The 19,699-nt window shown below is 53.4% G+C and overlaps 1 protein-coding gene across 2 annotated transcripts in view; it reads right to left on the bottom strand.

Moving 5' to 3' along the window:
- Positions 1 to 19,699, bottom strand: part of MIB1 (MIB E3 ubiquitin protein ligase 1) — a 376,461-nt gene that overhangs the window by 44,518 nt on the left and 312,244 nt on the right. For both annotated transcript variants that reach the window (XM_085605778.1, XM_085605777.1), the window contains exon 18: positions 13,163 to 13,241. In XM_085605778.1, the coding sequence (XP_085461904.1) occupies positions 13,163 to 13,241 (79 nt within the window). The remainder of the gene's footprint in view (positions 1 to 13,162; positions 13,242 to 19,699) is intronic.

The following is a 19,699-nucleotide window of genomic DNA, read 5'->3' on the forward strand; positions in this document are numbered from 1 at the left end:
GTCCAGACGGTGGAGCCTCTCCATCTTTTGAAGGATGCGGAGGCGGAAAGAAGGTGGGCAGCGTGACAGATTGCCCAATGTGAAAGGGAGTCACGACTTTAGGCAGGAAAGAAGGACGTGTCCGGAGGACAACTTTGTCTGGATGAACTGAAAGGAAAGGAGGCTTGGATGACAAAGCCTGGAGCTCACCCACCCGCCTAGCGGAGGTGATGGCTACCAAGAAAGCAGTTTTCAAAGTCAAAAGACGGATGGGACAGTTATGAAGGGGCTCAAAGGGAGCGCACATCAGAAAAGTGAGAACAAGGTTCAAGTTCCACTGAGGCATTATGAAAGGAACAGGAGAGTACATATGAGTAATGCCCTTGAGAAAGCGTGAAACAACAGGGGACTTGAAAAGAGAAGGCTGATCAGGAAGCCGAAGGAAGGCAGAGATAGCAGCAAGATAACCTTTCAAGGTGCCCAGAGCAGAGCCCTGCTGGGCCAAAGAAAGAAGAAAGAGGAGAACCTCAGAAAGAGGGGCAGAAAGGGGATCCACAGCCTTTGCTGTGCACCATGCCACAAATTTGTTCCACCGGCAGGCGTATACCGTCTTTGTGGAGGGACGCCTGGCTGCCAGAATGACATCACAGACTTCAGGAGGCAAGTCAAATGGCATCAACTGCCGCCGCTCAATCTCCACGCATGTAGGTGGAGGCTGGACAGGTTCGGGTGGAGGACCGTCCCCTGCTGCTGCGACAGAAGATCCTCCTGAAGAGACAGTCGGATCGGGGGATCGATGGACATACTGAGTAGCTCGGGATACCAGTACCTTCGTGCCCAATCCGGAGCCACCAAGATGACTTGGGCCCGGTCGCGCCTGATCTGCTTCAGCACTCTGGGCAGAAGTGGTATAGGCGGAAAGGCGTACAACAGACCGCAACTCCACTCGCGACGAAAAGCGTCTCCGAGCGAGTGCCGCCTTGGAAACTCCAACGCACAGAACTGCTGACATTGCGCGTTCTCTTCGGTGGTGAATAGATCTAACCAAGGCTCTCCCCACTGCAGAAAGAGACCATGCGCCACGTCCGAGTTCAGACGCCATTCGTGATCCATCATGCACCGGCGGCTGAGTTCGTCTGCTCTGGCGTTCAGAGAGCCCGCCAGATGTTGAACCACTAGGGTGATGCCCTGGTGTTCCAGCCATGTCCAGAGGCGCAGGGCATCCTGACAAAGGGTCCACGACCCCACCCCGCCCTGTTTGTTGCAATACCACATGGCGGTGGTGTTGTCTGTGAACACCTGCACGACACTTCCCCGAACAGAGGGAAGGAAGGCTTTCAGTGCAAGTCGGATCGCCCTCAGCTCCAAAAGATTGATATGGAGCCGAGTCTCCGCCGGAGACCAGAGTCCTCTGAACTCCGCCTCTCCCATATGGCCCCCCCATCCCAGGAGGGACGCATCAGTCACTACCACGTGCTCTGGTTGGGGAAGGGAGAGGGATCTGCCGCTGACCCAATCGTGATTCGTGAGCCACCACTGCAGCTGTTTCGCAGTGCCCTCCGAGATCAAGACGTGGTCGGACAGGTTGCCTCGATGCTGGTAAAACCAAAGGAAATGATGGACGGAGTGTTGAACATTGCAGGCACTCACCCCCAGTCAACTGATCTGGGTTTAATCCATCACCGTTCTTTAGCCCACTCTGCCACCCCAGTTCAGACATGGCCATATGCAAATCAGTCTGACCCTGTGCCTCATGGGAACAGTCCAGCCCGAACTGCCAAGCCATGTCTTCCCTGGACCGGAAACAAGCTTCCTAGGACCGGTTTCTGGCATTTCAGCCGTCTTCAGCCAGGCTTGCTTGAATCCAGTGGCAAAGTGAGCAAGGGACTCACGTCTGAGCATACCCTGCCAACTTATGGCGAACAAAGCAAAACCAAAGGAAATGATGGACGGAGTTTTGAACATTGCAAGCACTCACCCCCAGTCAACTGATCTGCGTTTAAACCATCACCGTTCTTTAGCCCACCCTGCCACCCCAGTTCAGACATGGCCATATGCAAATCAGTCTGACCCTGTGCCTCATGGGAACAGTCCAGCCCGAACTACCAAGCCATGTCTTCCCTGGACCGGAAACAAGCTTCCTAGGACCGGTTTCTGGCATTTCAGCCGTCTTCAGCCAGGCTTGCTTGAATCCAGTGGCAAAGTGAGCAAGGGACTCACGTCTGAGCATACCCTGCCAACTTATGGCGAACAAAGCAAAACCAAAGGAAATGATGGACGGAGTGTTGACCATTGCAAGCACTCACCCCCAATCAACTGATCTGGGTTTAATCCATCACCGTTCTTTAGCCCACTCTGCCACCCCAGTTCAGACATGGCCATATGCAAATCAGTCTGACCCTGTGCCTCATGGGAACAGTCCAGCCCGAACTGCCAACCCATGTCTTCCCTGGACCGGAAACAAGCTTCCTAGGACCGGTTTCTGGCATTTCAGCCGTCTTCAGCCAGGCTTGCTTGAATCCAGTGGCAAAGTGAGCAAGGGACTCACGTCTGAGCATACCCTGCCAACTTATGGCGAACAAAGCAAAACCAAAGGAAATGATGGACGGAGTGTTGAACGTTGCAAGCACTCACCCCCAGTCAACTGATCTGGGTTTAATCCATCACCGTTCTTTAGCCCACTCTGCCACCCCAGTTCAGACATGGCCATATGCAAATCAGTCTGACCCTGTGCCTCATTGGAACAGTCCAGCCCGAACTGCAAAGCCAGGTCTTCCCTGGACCGGAAACAAGCTTCCTAGGACCGGTTTCTGGCATTTCAGCCGTCTTCAGCCAGGCTTGCTTGAATCCAGTGGCAAAATGAGCAAGGGACTCACACGTCTGAGCATACCCTGGTCCCACTGCAGAGCCCGCATCCGCCATCTGGCGTGAGGTACTAACAGGATGCAGGAGGCCATCAACCCCAGAAGCCGCAGCACCAACCTGACCGAAATCCAGGACAGAGGCCGGAAGATGGGAATCAGGGCTTGAATGTCCAAGACACGCTGTTCCGGGGGATAGACCCGGAACTGCGCCGAATCGAGAACCGCCCCTATGAAAAGGAGCTTTTGGGAGGGACTCGGGTGCGACTTCGGCACATTGATGGAGAACCCCAGCGAATGCAGGAGGTCTGCCGTAGTCTGGAGGTGGGAGATGACTTGCTGGGGCGAGCCCGCCTTCAACAGCCAGTCGTCGAGATAGGGGAAGACTGGGACCCCTGATCTGCGCAGATGAGCTGCGACCACCGCCATCACTTTCGTGATCATCCGAGGGGCACTGGTGAGGCCGAAGGGGAGCACGGTGAACTGAAAGTGCTCGTGGCCCACCGTGAACCGCAGGTAACGCCGGTGGGCCGGCAGGACGGGGATGTGGAAATAAGCGTCCTGCAAGTCCAACGCTACCATCCAGTCTCCAGGGTCTAGGGCAGCAAGAACCTGAGCCAAAGTGAGCATCTTGAACCGTTCCTTCCGGTGGAAGGTGTTCACGCTTCTGAGATCCAAGATCAGGCGTAGGCCCCCTTTGCCCTTCTTGAGAACCAGAAAGTAGTGGGAATAGCAACCACGACCTACTTCTGGACCAGGAACGAGCTCGACGGCCTCTTTGGCCAAGAGGGCCGAAACCTCCTCCCGGAGAAGATGCAAATGATCCCCCGACATACGGTGGTTCTGCGGTGGCATGGCTGGAGGGGTCGTCTCGAAGGGGAGGGAGTAGCCCCTTCGGACGATTTGCAGCACCCACCTGTCCAAAGTGATGGAGCGCCAGTGGAGCAGGTGATGGCGAACTCTGCCCCCCACTGGCGTTGAATGGGCCTGAAAGCTCGGACTAGGTGGGCTTTGAGGCGGATGCTGCCGGGGTGGATGTGGACTGACCGGCACGTTGTCCTCCAGAACCGCCTCGGCGGAAACCACATCCGCGACCAGGTTGGTTCTGCGGCCGGTGGCTGGGCGGACGTGAGGAGGCGCCCCTTCCTTGGCCACGAAAGGCGGAAGTTTGCGGCCGTGGGGCCGAAAGACCCAAGGACTTGGCCATGGCCCGGGAGTCCTTGAACCGGGCCAGCGCACTGTCCGCCTTCTCGCCAAAAAGGCGAGTGCCATCGAAGGGCATGTCCATTAGGGAGCTTTGGACATCCCCTGAAAACGACGTGGACCTCAGCCAGGCGAGACGCCGAAGCGCCACCGTGGTGGAAATTGCCCGACCCAGCGAGTCCGTGGTGTGTAGTCCACATCTAATGGCGTGCCGCGCTGAATCTCGCCCGTTAGCAAGTGCTTGGGTGAGTCGCTCCTGGGCCTCCTCCGGGCACAAGGGCAGCATGTCCTCCACCGCATCCCACAGCGAGTGGGAGTAACGGTCCAAAAGGCAAGCGGTATTTAAAGACCGTAGTCCCAAACTCGGGGACGAGAACAGTTTCTTGCCAAACTGCTCCAACCTCTTGGATTCCCTATCCGGAGGAGCAGACGGGAAGGAGGATTGGGAGGTTGAGGCCTGGATAACCAGGCTCTCGGGGTGGGGTGGTGGGAGAGGAATGTGGGGTCGCCCGGAGCAGGGCGGTGGCGCCGGGCAACGTTCCTGTCCACAGGAGGGACTGTGGAGGGCTTGGACCAAGTGCCCTGGAGAACGTCAATGAGGGCCTCATTAAACTGCAGCAGAGGCTCAGTGGAGCTTGCTGTCGGTTGAAGGACCTCGGGGAGGACGTTAGTCCTCACAGTCACAGCAGGCAACTCGAGCCCTAGGGCTTCGGCCGCCTTGCGCAGCACCACAGAAAAGACTGCACCTTCCTCCGAGGCCACAGTCGGAGGAGAGATGAATCCAGCGTCCGGAGAGGTATCCAAACCGCAGGCGTCCCCCAATTCCTCTGCCCAGTCCTGAGACAATTGGGCCTGTTCGGCCAGAGGGTCCTGAGACCCCTCCCAGTCGCCCTCATCATCCGATTCCTGGTAGACAGGAGGAATCATCGGAGCCGGACGGTGGATGAAGATGTCACCCATCGGCGCGGTAACGGCGTCGGACGGCGCCGTACCGGCGCCGGGTCCAGAATAGGGCTAAACCGAGACTCGACGGCGTCGGGGGCGGAGGAGGCGTCGTGAGGTCGACCGGCGCCGGCAGAGATCCAGGCCTGGATCCCTCGGGGACCTGCGATGTCGGGGCCGGAGCCCTCGACGGCACCGGGGCCGGAGCCGCCGGCACGCGAGGTCGCCCAGTCAACCCTGCGGGGCCCGAAGGTGCGCTGGCAGGCGTCGACGGCGGAGCCAGATTCCTCATGGCCGAGAGGAAGGCACTGACCTCCGCCGGAGTCGCGTCAGTCCCAGGGACCAGAGGGTATGGGGACGAGCGTGGCTCCTGCTGCTCCGACGGAGCCGCGGGGGTGGAACCACCCGGACCCTCGGCCGGGTCGCGCGACCGGCGAGGGGAGTCCTAAGAGCGAGGACGCCGCTTGGACTTCTTAGAATGTTTGGAGTGACGGGACTTACCCGAAGATCCCGAAGAGCGATGTCGATGGCTGCGGCTCCGCGAACGGTCCTTTGACCTCCTCCTGGACCGGGACCGAGAGCGACGCGGAGCCGAGTGTCGAAGCTCGAGTAGCTTACGGGACCGCTCCCGCCTAGCCTTCGACGTCAAGGCCTGACAGTCGGGGCACGACTCCACGTCATGGTCGGCCCCCAGGCAGTACAGGCACCGGCGATGGTGATCCGTTACCGACATCAGTCGGTGACAGGCGTCACAATGCTTGAACCCAGGCATCCTACCGGCACCAGATGTCGAATCGAGTAACAAAAGAGGTCAAAACGTTGGTCAAAAAGTGACTAGGGGTAAGCTCTTCCCGGATCGGCGCTTACTGGCGCAGAAAAAAGAAGAACTGACGTCAGCGCGCGAGGGCGGCGTCCAAGTACTCCGACGACGTCATTCCAGCGCACGACGCAAACGACGGACGCGGAGCCGCAGACAACGCCTAGCGATGCGCAAGGGGTATTGCTACAAAAATCTTTCCGGATCCAGCCTGACGCCTGGGGATATTCTAAGGTGAGGAATCTAACTAACGTGTTTCTTTCAGATCGTATGTTACTAACTTGTACTATGCAGTGTGTAAGCAGCTCTTTGATGACAGTGTATAGGTCACTGTGCTAGATTACGATTGTCACTTATGAACTGCACAGTAACAAAAGGATCTCTGGGACAAAAGCAGTAACCCACTGACCTATGCACAGAACACTGTTTTTTTAAAATGCATGGTACGCGTTCTTTGCACTAGGCATATTAACCCTCTGTGCTACATTAGATGAGCCAAAGCTGCCACTAGACAAAACTCATCTCTCTCCAGCAGGTACATTAATCACTGGCACTAACTTGCCACTTTTGTTGTTGCTCGAAAACTGCTAATTATACAAGGAACTTTGCAGTGCTTTTAAAACTGTTGTCTGAGGACCCCCTGGGAATGTTTCTCGGATCCCTGGGGGTCCGCGGACCACAGTTTGGGAATCTTGACAAACTATTACCTACTTGTATGCATACATACTGCTCCCTCTAGTGGCACCATGAACGACCAGTGTCCTCATTTCATGAGTGGGAAAACTTCATAGAATTTACAATTAGTGTTCATCTAGAGGGACCCAACGTTCTCAAACTGTCATACTATTAAAGGTTCATGGTTCACTCGAAATTATGAAAAATGTTCTCATCCAAACCGTGTCCTCATGGAATCAAAGTTTAAAATTCAGTGATGTACTCTGAATCCATTGGCCTCAACATCCTTTCTCGGTCTCCTACTTCCTTTTTGCTTTGAGGCATCTAGCAATTAAAAAGTTCAGATTTTCCTTCATGAACGTTTTGGAAATGCAGAGAATTATTTTGAACTATGTTTGAACCTCTCTACAGCCATTTTGCTATGTGCAATACAGTCATCACACAGAGAACAACACTATTAGTGCAAGTCTTTTCTAGGACGGGTAGTACACATCTCCTCTCCTTAGAGGTAAATCACAGTACAGACATTTCCTACTTTTACCTTGCTCACAGTACTATACTGTCGAAATTCTGTCTTACTTCTGTCCCAAATAAAGTGGTCTTCTACCTATCTCAACCATGTTGGAGGCACTACTCAAGGTCTGTGGAAGAGGACAGAGGGGAGGGAAACGATATGGTAGCTCAGAGGAAGACGCAGGGATTTTGCCAATGTGAGGGAACGGGAAGGGAGTGAGGCGGCAGTGTGGGGGATGCCTGGAGATGCGGAGCGTGACGGCAGTCAGCGTCCAAGAGGGAGAACAAGGCGGTGGTAACCGTGAGATGGGGCAGCATGTTACTAGGGGAGCTCAGCTGGGAAAGCAGTGGGTGCAGTACTCTTTGAAAGTTGTGTGGAAAGGCTCACGCTGTCTTCGAACAGGATTGCTGAAAAAAACACCGACAATGAAAGAACACAAATCAATGCCAGCATGTTCTTGAGCGGATGTTTTCCTTCACAATCATGTCATATGCAAAAGCGCAAGCAAAAAAGGAGACGGAGAGGGCGGAGCCAGTGAGTCGCCAGGACGTGTGGGTGAGGAGAGAGGCGTGCGCCCGCTTGGGAGAGCAGTCTGCTCATTTTCAAGCACTGCACTCGTGCTTGTGGCGTGCCCCTGCTCGCTCCTGCAAGGTGGATGCCGCCACACGCACGAGTGTATGATTGAAAATGAGCATAGCGACTGCTAAAGGCCCTCCTAGGCAGCGCATACGCACTGCGTAGGCGAGACCTAATAAAAATGACACAATAATTGAAACCATCACAAAATGTACACTGCATCATTGGCCTTTTCTCGCCACATAATTTAGTCAATCTAATGCAAAATGTGGTCCTTCCCTGTTGCATAATTTATGTGGTCCTGTTTTCAACAAATTTATCAGTGAGAGGATGCTTTCATTTCTCTGCAGCACCAACTTCATGTTGAAAGATACGAGTTAAGATTCATGAGGAAGCTTTGTGGTAGTTTCCAAGGATGGCTGGGAAACAAGAGGTCCTCTTTAGGCCGTAACGTACGAGTTACTTACCTTTGGTAACGATGTATCTGGAAGAAACATAGTCTAGCTGCAGATTCCTTAACTTAGAAAATCCCCAGGCGTCAGACTGGATCCGGAAACTTTTCCTGTAGCAGCACCTCTGCGCGCCAGGGGACGGTGCCGTCCGGCTCCGCCCTGACGTTGTCCCCGGACATGACATCAGTGGAGCTATATATGCCCCTCCCGGCGTGTGGACATCAGTTTTCGTTGGAGAAAGTTTTCCGCGTCACAACGCGGAGCCATCACCAAAAAACTGTGAAAATATGGTAACAGTGTGCAAAAATGATGAAAACATAGAAGAAAGTGGCAAGTGAGACAGAGCAGTGCTCTGAAGAGCCACCCACGCAACGTTAAAGGGGGAAAAGGTTGTGGAAAAACAGCCTGGCAGAGGACAGAAATCCACATCCTGAAAGTAAAACTGTGAGGGAAAACCGGTACGGAACACTAGATAAAGAGAATTTACCATAAGACGTCACCAGAAAGGGACGTCGCAATCCGAATCAAAGATCCACAATGTACATAGCCAACAGACCTGAAGGAAAGGCCGTAGAGGTGGCAAAGACCACAAGGCAATGTAGAAGGGGAAAGCAGGATGGTGGGAAAAAGCGTGAATGGATTTCACACCCTACCATCCAGGCCAAGGACTGGAAGGAATAAATGATCTAGAAAGGGAACAAATCGGACTGTGTTATGGTGAGAGTATAGCACCTTGCAAAAGGGCAAGCCACCCCAAGGGAGGAGAGTATAGAAAAGCCTCTACCTGAAAAGGGCCTCGCAGAGCGGGGAGGACGGGCAGGCTTTAAGGAATCTGCGGCTAGACTATGTCTCTACCAGATACATCGTTACCGAAGGTAAGTAACTCGTACATCTGATAGAGACGTCTAGCTGCAGATTCCTTAACTTAGAATAGATACCAAAGCAATACCCACATAGGAGGCGGGTCTGCGACTGAATCCTATGAAGTTCTAGAAAGAACATAGGGGTCCAAAAAGTGACTTAACACCATAAGGAGGACAGAGCGCAGGTAACCACCCGAGCATGACACCCTAAAGGGGGCAGAAGAAGTGGGAGGCAAAGGCAACAGAAGCTGTCACAAACAGCAGGAAAGAACCCAGTTATAGAAAGTGGGTTGATGCTAAGTGAAAATTAAGGACTTGAACGAGGGAGACGAACCCATCCAGAGTGGGAAAGATCTCCAGGATCTGAAGCGGTGACAAAAGCCTAAACAAGTACAGGTAGTCGAAGCAAACAGTGTGAAAGAACACTGAAGAACTTGTGCCCGCAACAGCACATGGGACAGCACAGTCAATAGGTTGCTCCTCACCCAGAAGCACCAGCATTGAGAAGAAACCATATCCCAGTAATGGCGAGTATTGTAGATGCAGATGGCAGCCAAGCCGTGAGAGACGGCAGCCGGTAAGACAGCGACCTCGCACAACAGCCTAAAGAGCACAACAGCGAAAAGAAGCGCTGTGGATACCGGTACCAGTAATACAGGAACGACATAAATGGCAAAATGCCTATTTCTGGCGTAAGATGCTGGTAGTATGGAAGGTAGAAGACACGCCATGACCAGGTGATGGTGCCATAGTATGTGAAGGCAGAGTACAAGCAGTGGGGCTTCACCAACAAGAGCGAAGACAGGAAGGAATCCAAGGACGTTGTGTGGACTCTGGAGCTATACGAAGGACGCAAGGACTTCGTGTGGGGGTAGCAGAGCAGCCCAGAGGCACCAAATTGCAAGAGGGCAGCAGCCTAAAAAAGGGCACCAGGGAACCGGACACTTTAGGAAATGGCAGAAGAAGTAGACCGGGGCAGGACACACGGACACTGCATGAGGGAGACAGCCTGCAGGCACCCGTCTGGTAAAAGCACCGAGGGGAGCTAGAGCATAAGGGGAAACATTGACAATGAAAACGTGATCCAACAAGAGTCCCCCGCAAGCCATAGTGGGAGAAAAACGAGGCACAACCCTGGCAAAAGTGAGGCCAGAGGTAAAGATCCCCGAATTGAAGGAGGAAAAGACACCCCTCAGAGTGTACAGCATGAACCCCAACAAAGCCTGGAAATCCCCAAACGGAAAAAGCAGGGATTAAGGACACTGCTATATGACAAGCGGCCACCAAAAGCAGGGATTAAGGACACTGCTAGAGGATAAACGGCCACCAAAACCAGGGAGTAAGGACACTGCTATAGGATAAGCGGTCCCACGTTTGACAGACAACCTCTGCTAACCCAGTAGCTTGGAGGACCAGAAGTTGCAGGTGCACTAAGAAGGAACAACAATAAGCAGGACACATAGCGGCAATAACAAACAGGCCGCATAGCGGTAAACAGGGTGCCGTTTGCAAAAGAACCGCCGCAACCAGGCGGTGGACCAGTCGTGCGAGATAGACAGTACACGGCACAGGACCCACGCATGATCCTGATGCCATACAGACAGACCAATCCAAGTTAAACAAGGAATCCCGTAGGAAGAAACAAGTGACTTAGAGCAGGATCTCTGCTCAGAGACTCCATAGGAGCATACCAAGACAATGGTAGGACCGAATGTCATCAAGTACCCCACATAGGGTAAGGCAAACCAGTATGGGTGTCCGCTTGGGCGAAGCACACAGTCAGAGGACAGAAAAGAAAGGAAGCAGCCAATCGGCTGTGCCGAACAAACTGAGAAACGGCTATCCAGCCGTGAACAGTAAAAAGCCCCGAACCCCAACCCGTGCATTAGGGCGGGTACCGGAAAAGAACACTGAGAATATGGCAACCAGAGTTATCGCAGGCCGGACAAAATATGGGAGACCGCTGAATCTGCACGGCGGTCAAAAAGATCCATCCCATTGAACGGAAGATCCCTGAGGGCATCCCGATTATGATCAGGGAAGCGACTGTCGCTCAGCCAAGCATGGCGACGTAAAGCCACAGCACGAGCTAGGACCCGTCCCATAGAATCAGTTGCATCCAGATAAGACCAAAGGGAAAACTGCGCCATGCATCTTCCATGCAGAACAATGTGGAGCAATTCAGTACGTGACCCTTCTGGAATAGAGGGGAGAAGGTGAGCAACTGAGTCCCAAAGATCGGCAGATTCGTGCACAAACACACAGGCTGTATTTAAAGCCCAGAGGACTGTGCTAGCGGAGGCGAAAAGCCTGCGGCCACAATCCTCCAGCCACCGAGACTCTCTTGTGGGAGGTAACAATGGTAAAGAGTGCAAATCAAAAGCTGCTTGAACAACTTGGCCTTGAGCAGGCGGGCGAAGAGACAGACAAAGAGGATCACCTGGTACCGGGCAGTGCCTACGGGCACTAGCCCGATCAACCGGGTCACCCGAAGAGGATATGGTCCAAGTGCCACGCAGGGTGCCAACTAGCGAGTCTCCGAAAGGCAGCAAAGGTTCCACCTCAACAGGCTCCAAATGGAGCAGGTCCAATGAAGGAACAGAAAGTAAAGGCATCACAGCAGCCGCCCACTGAATAGCTCACGCGAAGGCTGCACTAGACTTGGTTGCCATAGGAGATAACAAATGGTCCGTAGGAGACAGTTGAAGGCTAAGTCTATCACTGGATATGAGGAGTGGCGAAGGCGGAGACTGACCGGAAGGCCAGGCTATACAAGGGGCTTGCATCCTGGCCCCTTGATCAGGGGAGTCCAGAGAAGCCCCAGGATCCACCAGAGGAGGCGTAGATGAGAGCACCGGCGCGAACGGACGCCGCGGGGGAGATGTACAGCCGTCAGAGGAGTCGAGGGGGATCATCCACCAAGGGAAGCCGGCTCTATGCCGGAACTGACGTGGAACGGCGCCGTTGTGGAGTCGTCAGGACGCCGACAACCTCCCTAAAGAGAGTATAAGGCGCCGAGCCTGTGGCAGTACCCGGCGCAGAGTTCGGCATCACCGGCGCCAAGCCTCACGCGTCGTCAGCGCAGAGGCCGGCACTGCCTCCGACCTCGGTGCAGGGAGTCCTACAGGGCTATGCGCTGAACGACGGGAAGGGCCCCGCTCTGGGCCCTGGCTTGTGGGCGTCGCGTCGGCTCCGGAATCGGAGTAGACGCACACAGCCGGCGCCAGGGAAATGCCCGCAGACGATGACCCGGTCTCAGTGCCAGCTACCTTTGTGGGGCCCAAAGACACACCAGGCAGAGGGGGCTACTGAAAACAAGCCTGGAGTGCCTTAGACTAGGCCTCCATTTGGGCACGTGTTGCCCCAACACCCGGAAAGGGTGGATACAGAGGACGCCGTACGCCTTTAACCGGCTCACTACGAGAGGAATCGCCGGTAGCGGCACAGGTGGAAGACCGCTTACGCTTACCTGGAGTCACACGGCGGTCGCGGGAGCGACCTCAGGAACGAGCCCGATCCCGAGAAGATGAGGGGTGACAGGAGGGAGCTGGACTGGACAGCCGTGTGGCCAGCAATTTCATACGCCGCTCCCTCAAGGAGTCCTTGAGGTCGTGGTGCACGCCAAGGCACCACATACATATGAGGTGCGGGTCAGTGCCCGACATCTGATGTGCACAGGCTTCACAAGCCTTAAAGCTGGAAGGCATTGCACACTGTTACACACACGGTGTCAGGGCCCAAAAAACAGGCCAAGGAACTGCTGGTTAGCCAGGATCCACGTCTGAACACGGAAAAGAAGAAAACGGACGTCCGCGCGCTGGGACGGGCATATATAGCTCCACTGACGTCATGTCCGTGGACAACGTCAGGGCAGAGCCGGACGGCGCCGCCCCCCGGCGCGCAGAGGTGCTGCTGCAGGAAAAGTTTCCCGGATCCAGTCTGACGGCTGGGGATATTCTAAGTTAAGGAATCTACGGCTAGACGTCTCTATCAGATATGTTTTGCAATGAGGATGAGCACTGCAAACCAACAAACCACACCATGGCTCAATTTCCAAACAGAGCAATTATGATCCTCAAAAATTTGACTATCTTTCATCGTAAGGGTTTCAATGACCAACACTAAAGAGACCTGGACATCGTTAGTGGTATTCTGGGTTATTGCAACAACTTTATAAGCACTAATGTTACCAACTAGCTAACTTCAAAACTGTAAAGAGTAGCGCCAATTAAATCTTTTAAAATATGTAAATTAAGTACACTTCTTTGTCGATTACTTACTTTCACATGCACATATATGGCCACAGGGCTGGAACAGCACTGCTGCTTTCTTATCTGAACATACCACACATTCTTCAATCTAGATAAAAGTAAAACATATTAGCAAAATGAATCCTTAATTATGCCTGCTTATTTTATGCAAAGAGAATGTTTACATTTCATTTGGTGAATGATTAGTCTAATACACAACTATCTTAAGGGTTAAACTCCATACTCGCTTTACTATGTTTTCTGAAGCATTTACCCCAGTGAGGCGAAAATATTAAACAGGATTAAACTTTTATGAAACTGCATGTAAAATGGTCTACAGAGTGCTATCTTTCTCTAGCCGTTTTGCTTTTAAAAGCAATATATATACAATAAATTGTGCAGTAAATCTATATTTGTCATCCATCTAAATACATGACAGAGGATCAAAGAGATGCACTAACATTTTTTACTGTCCATCTCAGTAGCTTAAAGTAAACAAAAAGGAAACATCCCCTCCCAAACTGAAAGCATCATCAGTCTTCTGTTGATCAGAACATGCTCTTCAACAGTGACACAAAAAGAGGAGGCAACAGCATGGAATCTTCATTTCTTGCTTACAAATCATCAGTTTTGACTTACTAGTGCAGCTTCCATTCCAGTGCAGACTGTGGCTCATGCTCTCTATTGCAGAGGTATATACTGCCCTCACACTGTTATTCTAGGTAGCAAAGAGTCATACTCTATCGAGTGTTAAATGTTCTGAGAGATAGCCCATCTCTTCACAAGACTTCTCTTCCACGGGGCACTGCTCAGTGAATTCCCTAGTCTTCCCCATACATGCTCTCTTTTGGCAATGGCACTTGATTCTCTACCTCCCACACCCAACTAAAGCAGAAGCAGAAGGGCTTACCGCACTAGGTGAATGATACTGTAGTTACCAAATGGGAAAACGCCTTCCCCAGGAGGCAATGCTGGCAACATTAGCCATTCAAAAAGGGTTTCAACAAAAAAGAACCTCACATCACACTGCTCCCAAAGGGGCAATAAATAGAACTCCACATAGGCCTCTTGCCCACAACTGCATAACAAAACACTATCTTTTTGAGGATTGGGTAAATTGTGGACTTTTTAAACAAACCAAATCTTTCCCAGGGACATGTTCTACTCTTCTAGTTAGAGACTAGTCTGGCACCAAGAAATATGTCAAGCACTAGAGTGTTCACTATGTCAGAGACCCGCTTGCTCTAACCAAGTGGCTTCTTATTTCCATGGGTCCATGTTCTAAAACTAACTGTTTGACTTTTTCACTGCAACACCCAGCCTTATATGGGAACCAAACCACTTACTTAAATTTAACTGACACTACTGAAAAGCAAATGCTCTCAGAGTTGATGTAGGTACATAACGTTTAAATAATGTTGTTCATGGATTAATCTGTGCCAGAGGTAAAACAAGCAAGCATGAGAGTATCCTCAATTTATGAGAGGGTGAATGTTAAATCACTGAAGTAAAGATTCAGAAAGTTTCTTTTAAGCTATATTTAGCACAAGAGCTAAATAAGAGCAATGTTCATTAATTGGCTGTGTGAAACCACAAAGCCCAAAAGGAGAAAGTCAAAATAGATCTGCTTAGGATCCAAACAAAAAACTGAAATAAGTGGCAACTTTATGCTGTGAGATAAATGTAGTTGCCTTGCAAATCACCTGAACAGAAACCTCTGAAAGAAGAATTACACTTGTATGTGGCTTTCACAGGAAGGCATTATCAAGAACACAATTTCAAACCTGGTTATTAAATGCTGATATCAAAGAGTTATCAGCTGACCCCTCAACCTGGCCAACTTGTGAATGGGACTACTTAAATGGGCACCTTACGGTATCAAATTACATTGTGGTATTAAACCCGACTTGATGCCCAAGTCGAATTTAATGTCACTATAGTGGTTACACAGAAGGGACCAGGGGAAACGCCAGGAGGTTTATTAACAGGGATATTTCCCCTTCTCCAGGGTAAAGTAAATATGCAACAAAAAGAAAGTCCCGCAATCACTGGTGTAATTCTCAACACAGAGTGGTCCACGGTCCCTATAGCTCTTCACTCCAGGGCTTTGGTCCTCGTGGCGTCTGGATGTAACCAGTAACTCCCTCGATCCGTAAGTAAGGGAAAGAAAAGAAATAAACAACCAGGGATAACTGTTGGGTTTTCTAGTACTTCCGTACGTGCTACCGTCACCAAAACCACTCGGGCAGTGAGGGAGGGTAAACGTGAGGAAATCCGACGCGGTGCAAATGTACAAGTTACTTACCTTCGGTAACGGTGTATCTGGTAGAGACGATTCTAGCCGCAGATTCCTTAACGTAGAATTATCCCCAGGCGTGAGACTGGACCCGGAAAACTTTCTTGCCCAGCATCTCTGCGCACCAGGGGGCGGTACCACGCGAGTCCGCCCCGACATCAACCGTGGGCGTGACGTCAGCGAGGTCACATAAGCCCCACCCCAGCGAGCTGATGTCAGTTTGATTCGGAGTACTTTTTCCGCGCCACAACGCGGAGCCAGCACAACAAAACTGAGGAGAGCATGGGAACAGTGTGCGAAAAAACCAGAGAGACAAAAGAGAGAGAAACAAAAGGCGATGAACAGCACCAGGTGACACCAAGGCACCAGAAGGCGACAACAGCAGGCCACAACAGGAAAAGAGCAGAGTACCATCCTGAGGAACAACTGTGCAAGCCAAGGCGAAAGCACCAGCCGGCAGTAAAGCACCAGAAGGCCAGAGCAGCGAAGCCAGAGCAAGAAAAGCACAAAGCACCACTCCATGGAACCACCTAGCAAGCCAAAGCGAGAGCCATCCCGGAGGCACAAGCAAGGGAAAGCGCCGTGACAGAAGAGAGAGAGAGAGGATCGGCAACCACAAAGGGAAGCCCAAGCCCGGAACAGAAGGACAGCAGCAATCCATCCCTAGAGAACACTTCCAAGGATGGCCATACCTCCTGAAAGGAGTAGGAGGGCAAAGGACAGGTAATCCATCCGCAGACTACATTGCCAAGGAGGGCCATAATCTCCGTAAGGAGTAGGAGGTGAACGGACAGGTAAAACAACCCCCAACGAAGAAGACCGAGTGGGGCTCAGAAACACTAACAACAGAGGGAAGAGCGAAAGGAGGCCCTCACGCTGGGGAGAAACCAGCTGGAGGAAGCCTGACTGGAAGAAAACGAAGAGGACACCCACAGAAGACTAGCCACCCAGAGGGAAGCGACTGCAGAAACCCAAGCAGAGGGTCCTTTCAGTACAGGGAGGAAGGGCGGGTTGTGAAGGAATCTGCGGCTAGAATCGTCTCTACCAGATACACCGATACCGAAGGTAAGTAACTTGTACATCTGATAGGGACTACTAGCCGCAGATTCCTTAATGTAGAATAGATACCCTAGCCATACCCAGAAGGGAGGAGGGCCTGCGAGAGAGCCTCCCCACCTGGAGAGACCGGGGCCCCAGTAGGTGACATGGCACAAGAACAAGAAGGAAAAAGGGCAGGAGATCCTAGCCCAACCACGATAGAGCGTCTAACACCCCGCAGGGGCAGACAGCGCCCAAAAACCTCAAGGAACGCAAGGGTCACATCGAACCAGTGAGAAGAGGCAGAGCCAGAGGCTGGGCCCACTGGAAGAAACATGCACAGAGATAGAAAAGAGCGGAAAACACTGTGGCCGCAAGCAGCGGACAAGGCCAGAACGGCGCCACCGCCAACAGCACAGGCGGAAGAAAAGCACCGTTGCACAAAGCCCCAACGGAACCAGAGGCAGGGGCGCAAGGAAACCCAGCAAGAGCACCACGGTGGAGTAGAACAAGCAGCCCTGCACGGGTTAGCGTCGCCAGCAACAGGCAACACCACGGAGGACCAGGACACACCCCAAGGGAGGGGCCGGGCCAGAGCACACACACACTGACCACGAAGAAGTGGAGGAACCGGCAGAAAATAAGAGGGAGACGGAGGACGGCCCAAGCCTGCCATCAGAACACAGAGCCCAAGGAAAACCAAACTCTCTGGAGCAGCCGGCAGAGGACCCAGCCAAAACACAGGATAAAAGTCCGGAACCGCCACAATGCGAGGCCGCAGACAGCAGGCCAGACCGGCCAAGCGGCATGGCGACAAGGAGAAGGACGGACCTAGTGTAAGCCGCACCAAGACAAATGGCAAGAAGATCGCACCTGCGACATACTGTGATGCCACGGAGAGCAAGGAACCCGAAAGGGTGACCACACCTCCCCAGCACATGACAGAGCTATGTAATAGCTACAAACACCCCACATAGGGTAGGTTACGTCCCAAGAACCATGGGAACACCTCTAAGGAAAAATATTCCGCAACAGAGGACAAAACAAAGACCTGCAGAAAATATCCGCACACGGCTTATAAAGCAGCTAATAAAAAAGAGACAGGAGGCCTAATCTCAGGGCCAACCAGGCTTACCAACAGCCCAAAACCACAAGACAACAAAAGGGCCAACAGCACTAAGGGCTCCACAAAAGGACCCCCAAGGCACATCAACCAGACAGAACACACAACCTGGGTTATCCGTTACAGGGCCCCAGGAAAACCTGCCAAAACACAGACTGACAGTCAGGTTACTGAGGGGGGAGGAGGACGAAGCCCCGCAAGAAACCTCTCAATGGCAGAATCTGCAGGGGCGTGGAACAACAGAGCGCCATCAAAGGGGAGATCAACCAGCCGTTCTCTAACGTTCTCGGGGAAAACACTATCCCGTAGCCAGGCATGGCGACGAAGGGCCACCGAAGTAGCCATGGTACGACCAAGCACCTCCGAAACGTCCAGAGCCGAGCTCTCGGCCATCCAACACATGGTGCCGCAGATCAACGCACTAGGAACAAAAATGGGTGTGGCTCCCGTCAGCAAGGCTGAGCCGATAGACATATAAAACTACAGAGGATGCCAATGCTGACAAATATTTGTACTGTTTGACTGTAGAAGAAAAGTGGATCAACGCAGGCACCCTCCTGAGAAGCAGAAGACATAAGGGACTCCGCCGAGTCCCATAAGCAAGAGGTGGCTCTGGCTAATACACAAAGAGTGTTAAGGGCCTGCAAAGCAGCATTGGAGGAGGCGAAGATGTTGCACCCCCAGGAATCCAACCAACAGGCCTCCCGCGACGGGTGGAGACAACACCGATGGCAAGGAGGGATAGGCAGTCTGTAAAAGAGGGCCCCTGGTAGAAGGGTGGAGGGAAAGACTGACAGGATCATGCGGAGCAGGACGGTGGCGGTGCAGAAGAGGCTGGGGCACTGGTTCCCCAGTGGCAGGACGCCCCCAGGCACCCAAAAGAGAAGTGTGGAGCGCAGCCTCGAAGGGAAGAAGCAGCTCCCGCCCACCAGAGCCCTGGTGAAGAACCTCCAGCAGATGATCAATGGGGAAATGGGCAGCTGGATCATCCATGCGATAGATGCCCGCAGCCATGGAAACAGCCAGAGCAAAGGCAGCACTCACATCCATAGGGCCCCGCGGCGGGGAAAGCAGCTCCTCCGTGGGCGACGGCTGCAAGCTAAGGCGGCCGTCCCCCAGCCCAACCGGAGGAAGGAAAGGCCAAGCTCGAAACGGGGGAGGGTGGACCGATGAATGGGGAACCTGAGGCGCCTCCGGCGAAGACTGCGGGCGCGGCGACGGCGAAGAGCCGTCCTTGGAAGATGCCAGGGAAAAAGCCACTACGCAGCGACCCGTCTCCGGAGAAGATGAAACAAACAGCTGCCGAACCTCTGGAGAACCTGGGGCGTCCAAAGACGAATCAACGACCAGACGTCGAACCGGCGCCGTAGAGTCCGCCACCGGCGTCAGGTCAACCTCAACCGGCACCGAAGGGGACGCCGGAATGACCTCCGTCAAAACGCGTGGGAGACCGGGGCTGGGTCGGAGCGGGGGCGGCTAAGGAACGGCGTCGAAAAGGCATCGACTCTACCTCCGCCGAGGCAGCCGCCTGCATGGAGGGAAAAGGGGGGCTGGGAGACACACCCCGACCCCTAGCCGGCCCTTGTGGCGCTGCCAGGGCCAGCAGCTGCGGCGCCAGAGCGGCCTCGGACAAGGCCGCCGCCTGCCCAGAGAACCGAGGGGGGCTCGATGACACGCCTGAGCCCCGGCAACCTCCCGCGACACCACAGGGACCACCACGGGGGGTTGCGGTGAGGCAGAGGCGCCATGGTCCGAAGGAGGGAACCCCGAAGGGCCGCACCCAGACGGCACCACATCCTCCGAACCTGGATCCGAACCTGCCGGAGCTGCCGGTGACGCCACAGGAATCCCCGCACACGGCAAGGGATCCGCAGACATCCCAGGAAGAGAAGGAGAAGAAGGAAGAGCCAAAGAGGCCTGCAAGGCCGCTGCATAGGCCTCCATTTGGACGCCCTCACGCTGGGGAACGGCGAATGGGGAACAGCGAATAGGGTGGCGACGCGCTGGGCCGCACCACCCACGGAGAACCCACACCCCCCCAACAGGCCGGGGACCAGGCCTCGGGGACAAACTGCAACACTTACCAACAGGTGAGCGACCCTCTTGAGGC

The sequence above is a fragment of the Triturus cristatus genome, chromosome 5_1, assembly GCF_964204655.1.
Source record: "Triturus cristatus chromosome 5_1, aTriCri1.1, whole genome shotgun sequence".
In the NCBI taxonomy this organism is placed as follows: Eukaryota; Metazoa; Chordata; class Amphibia; order Caudata; family Salamandridae; genus Triturus; species Triturus cristatus.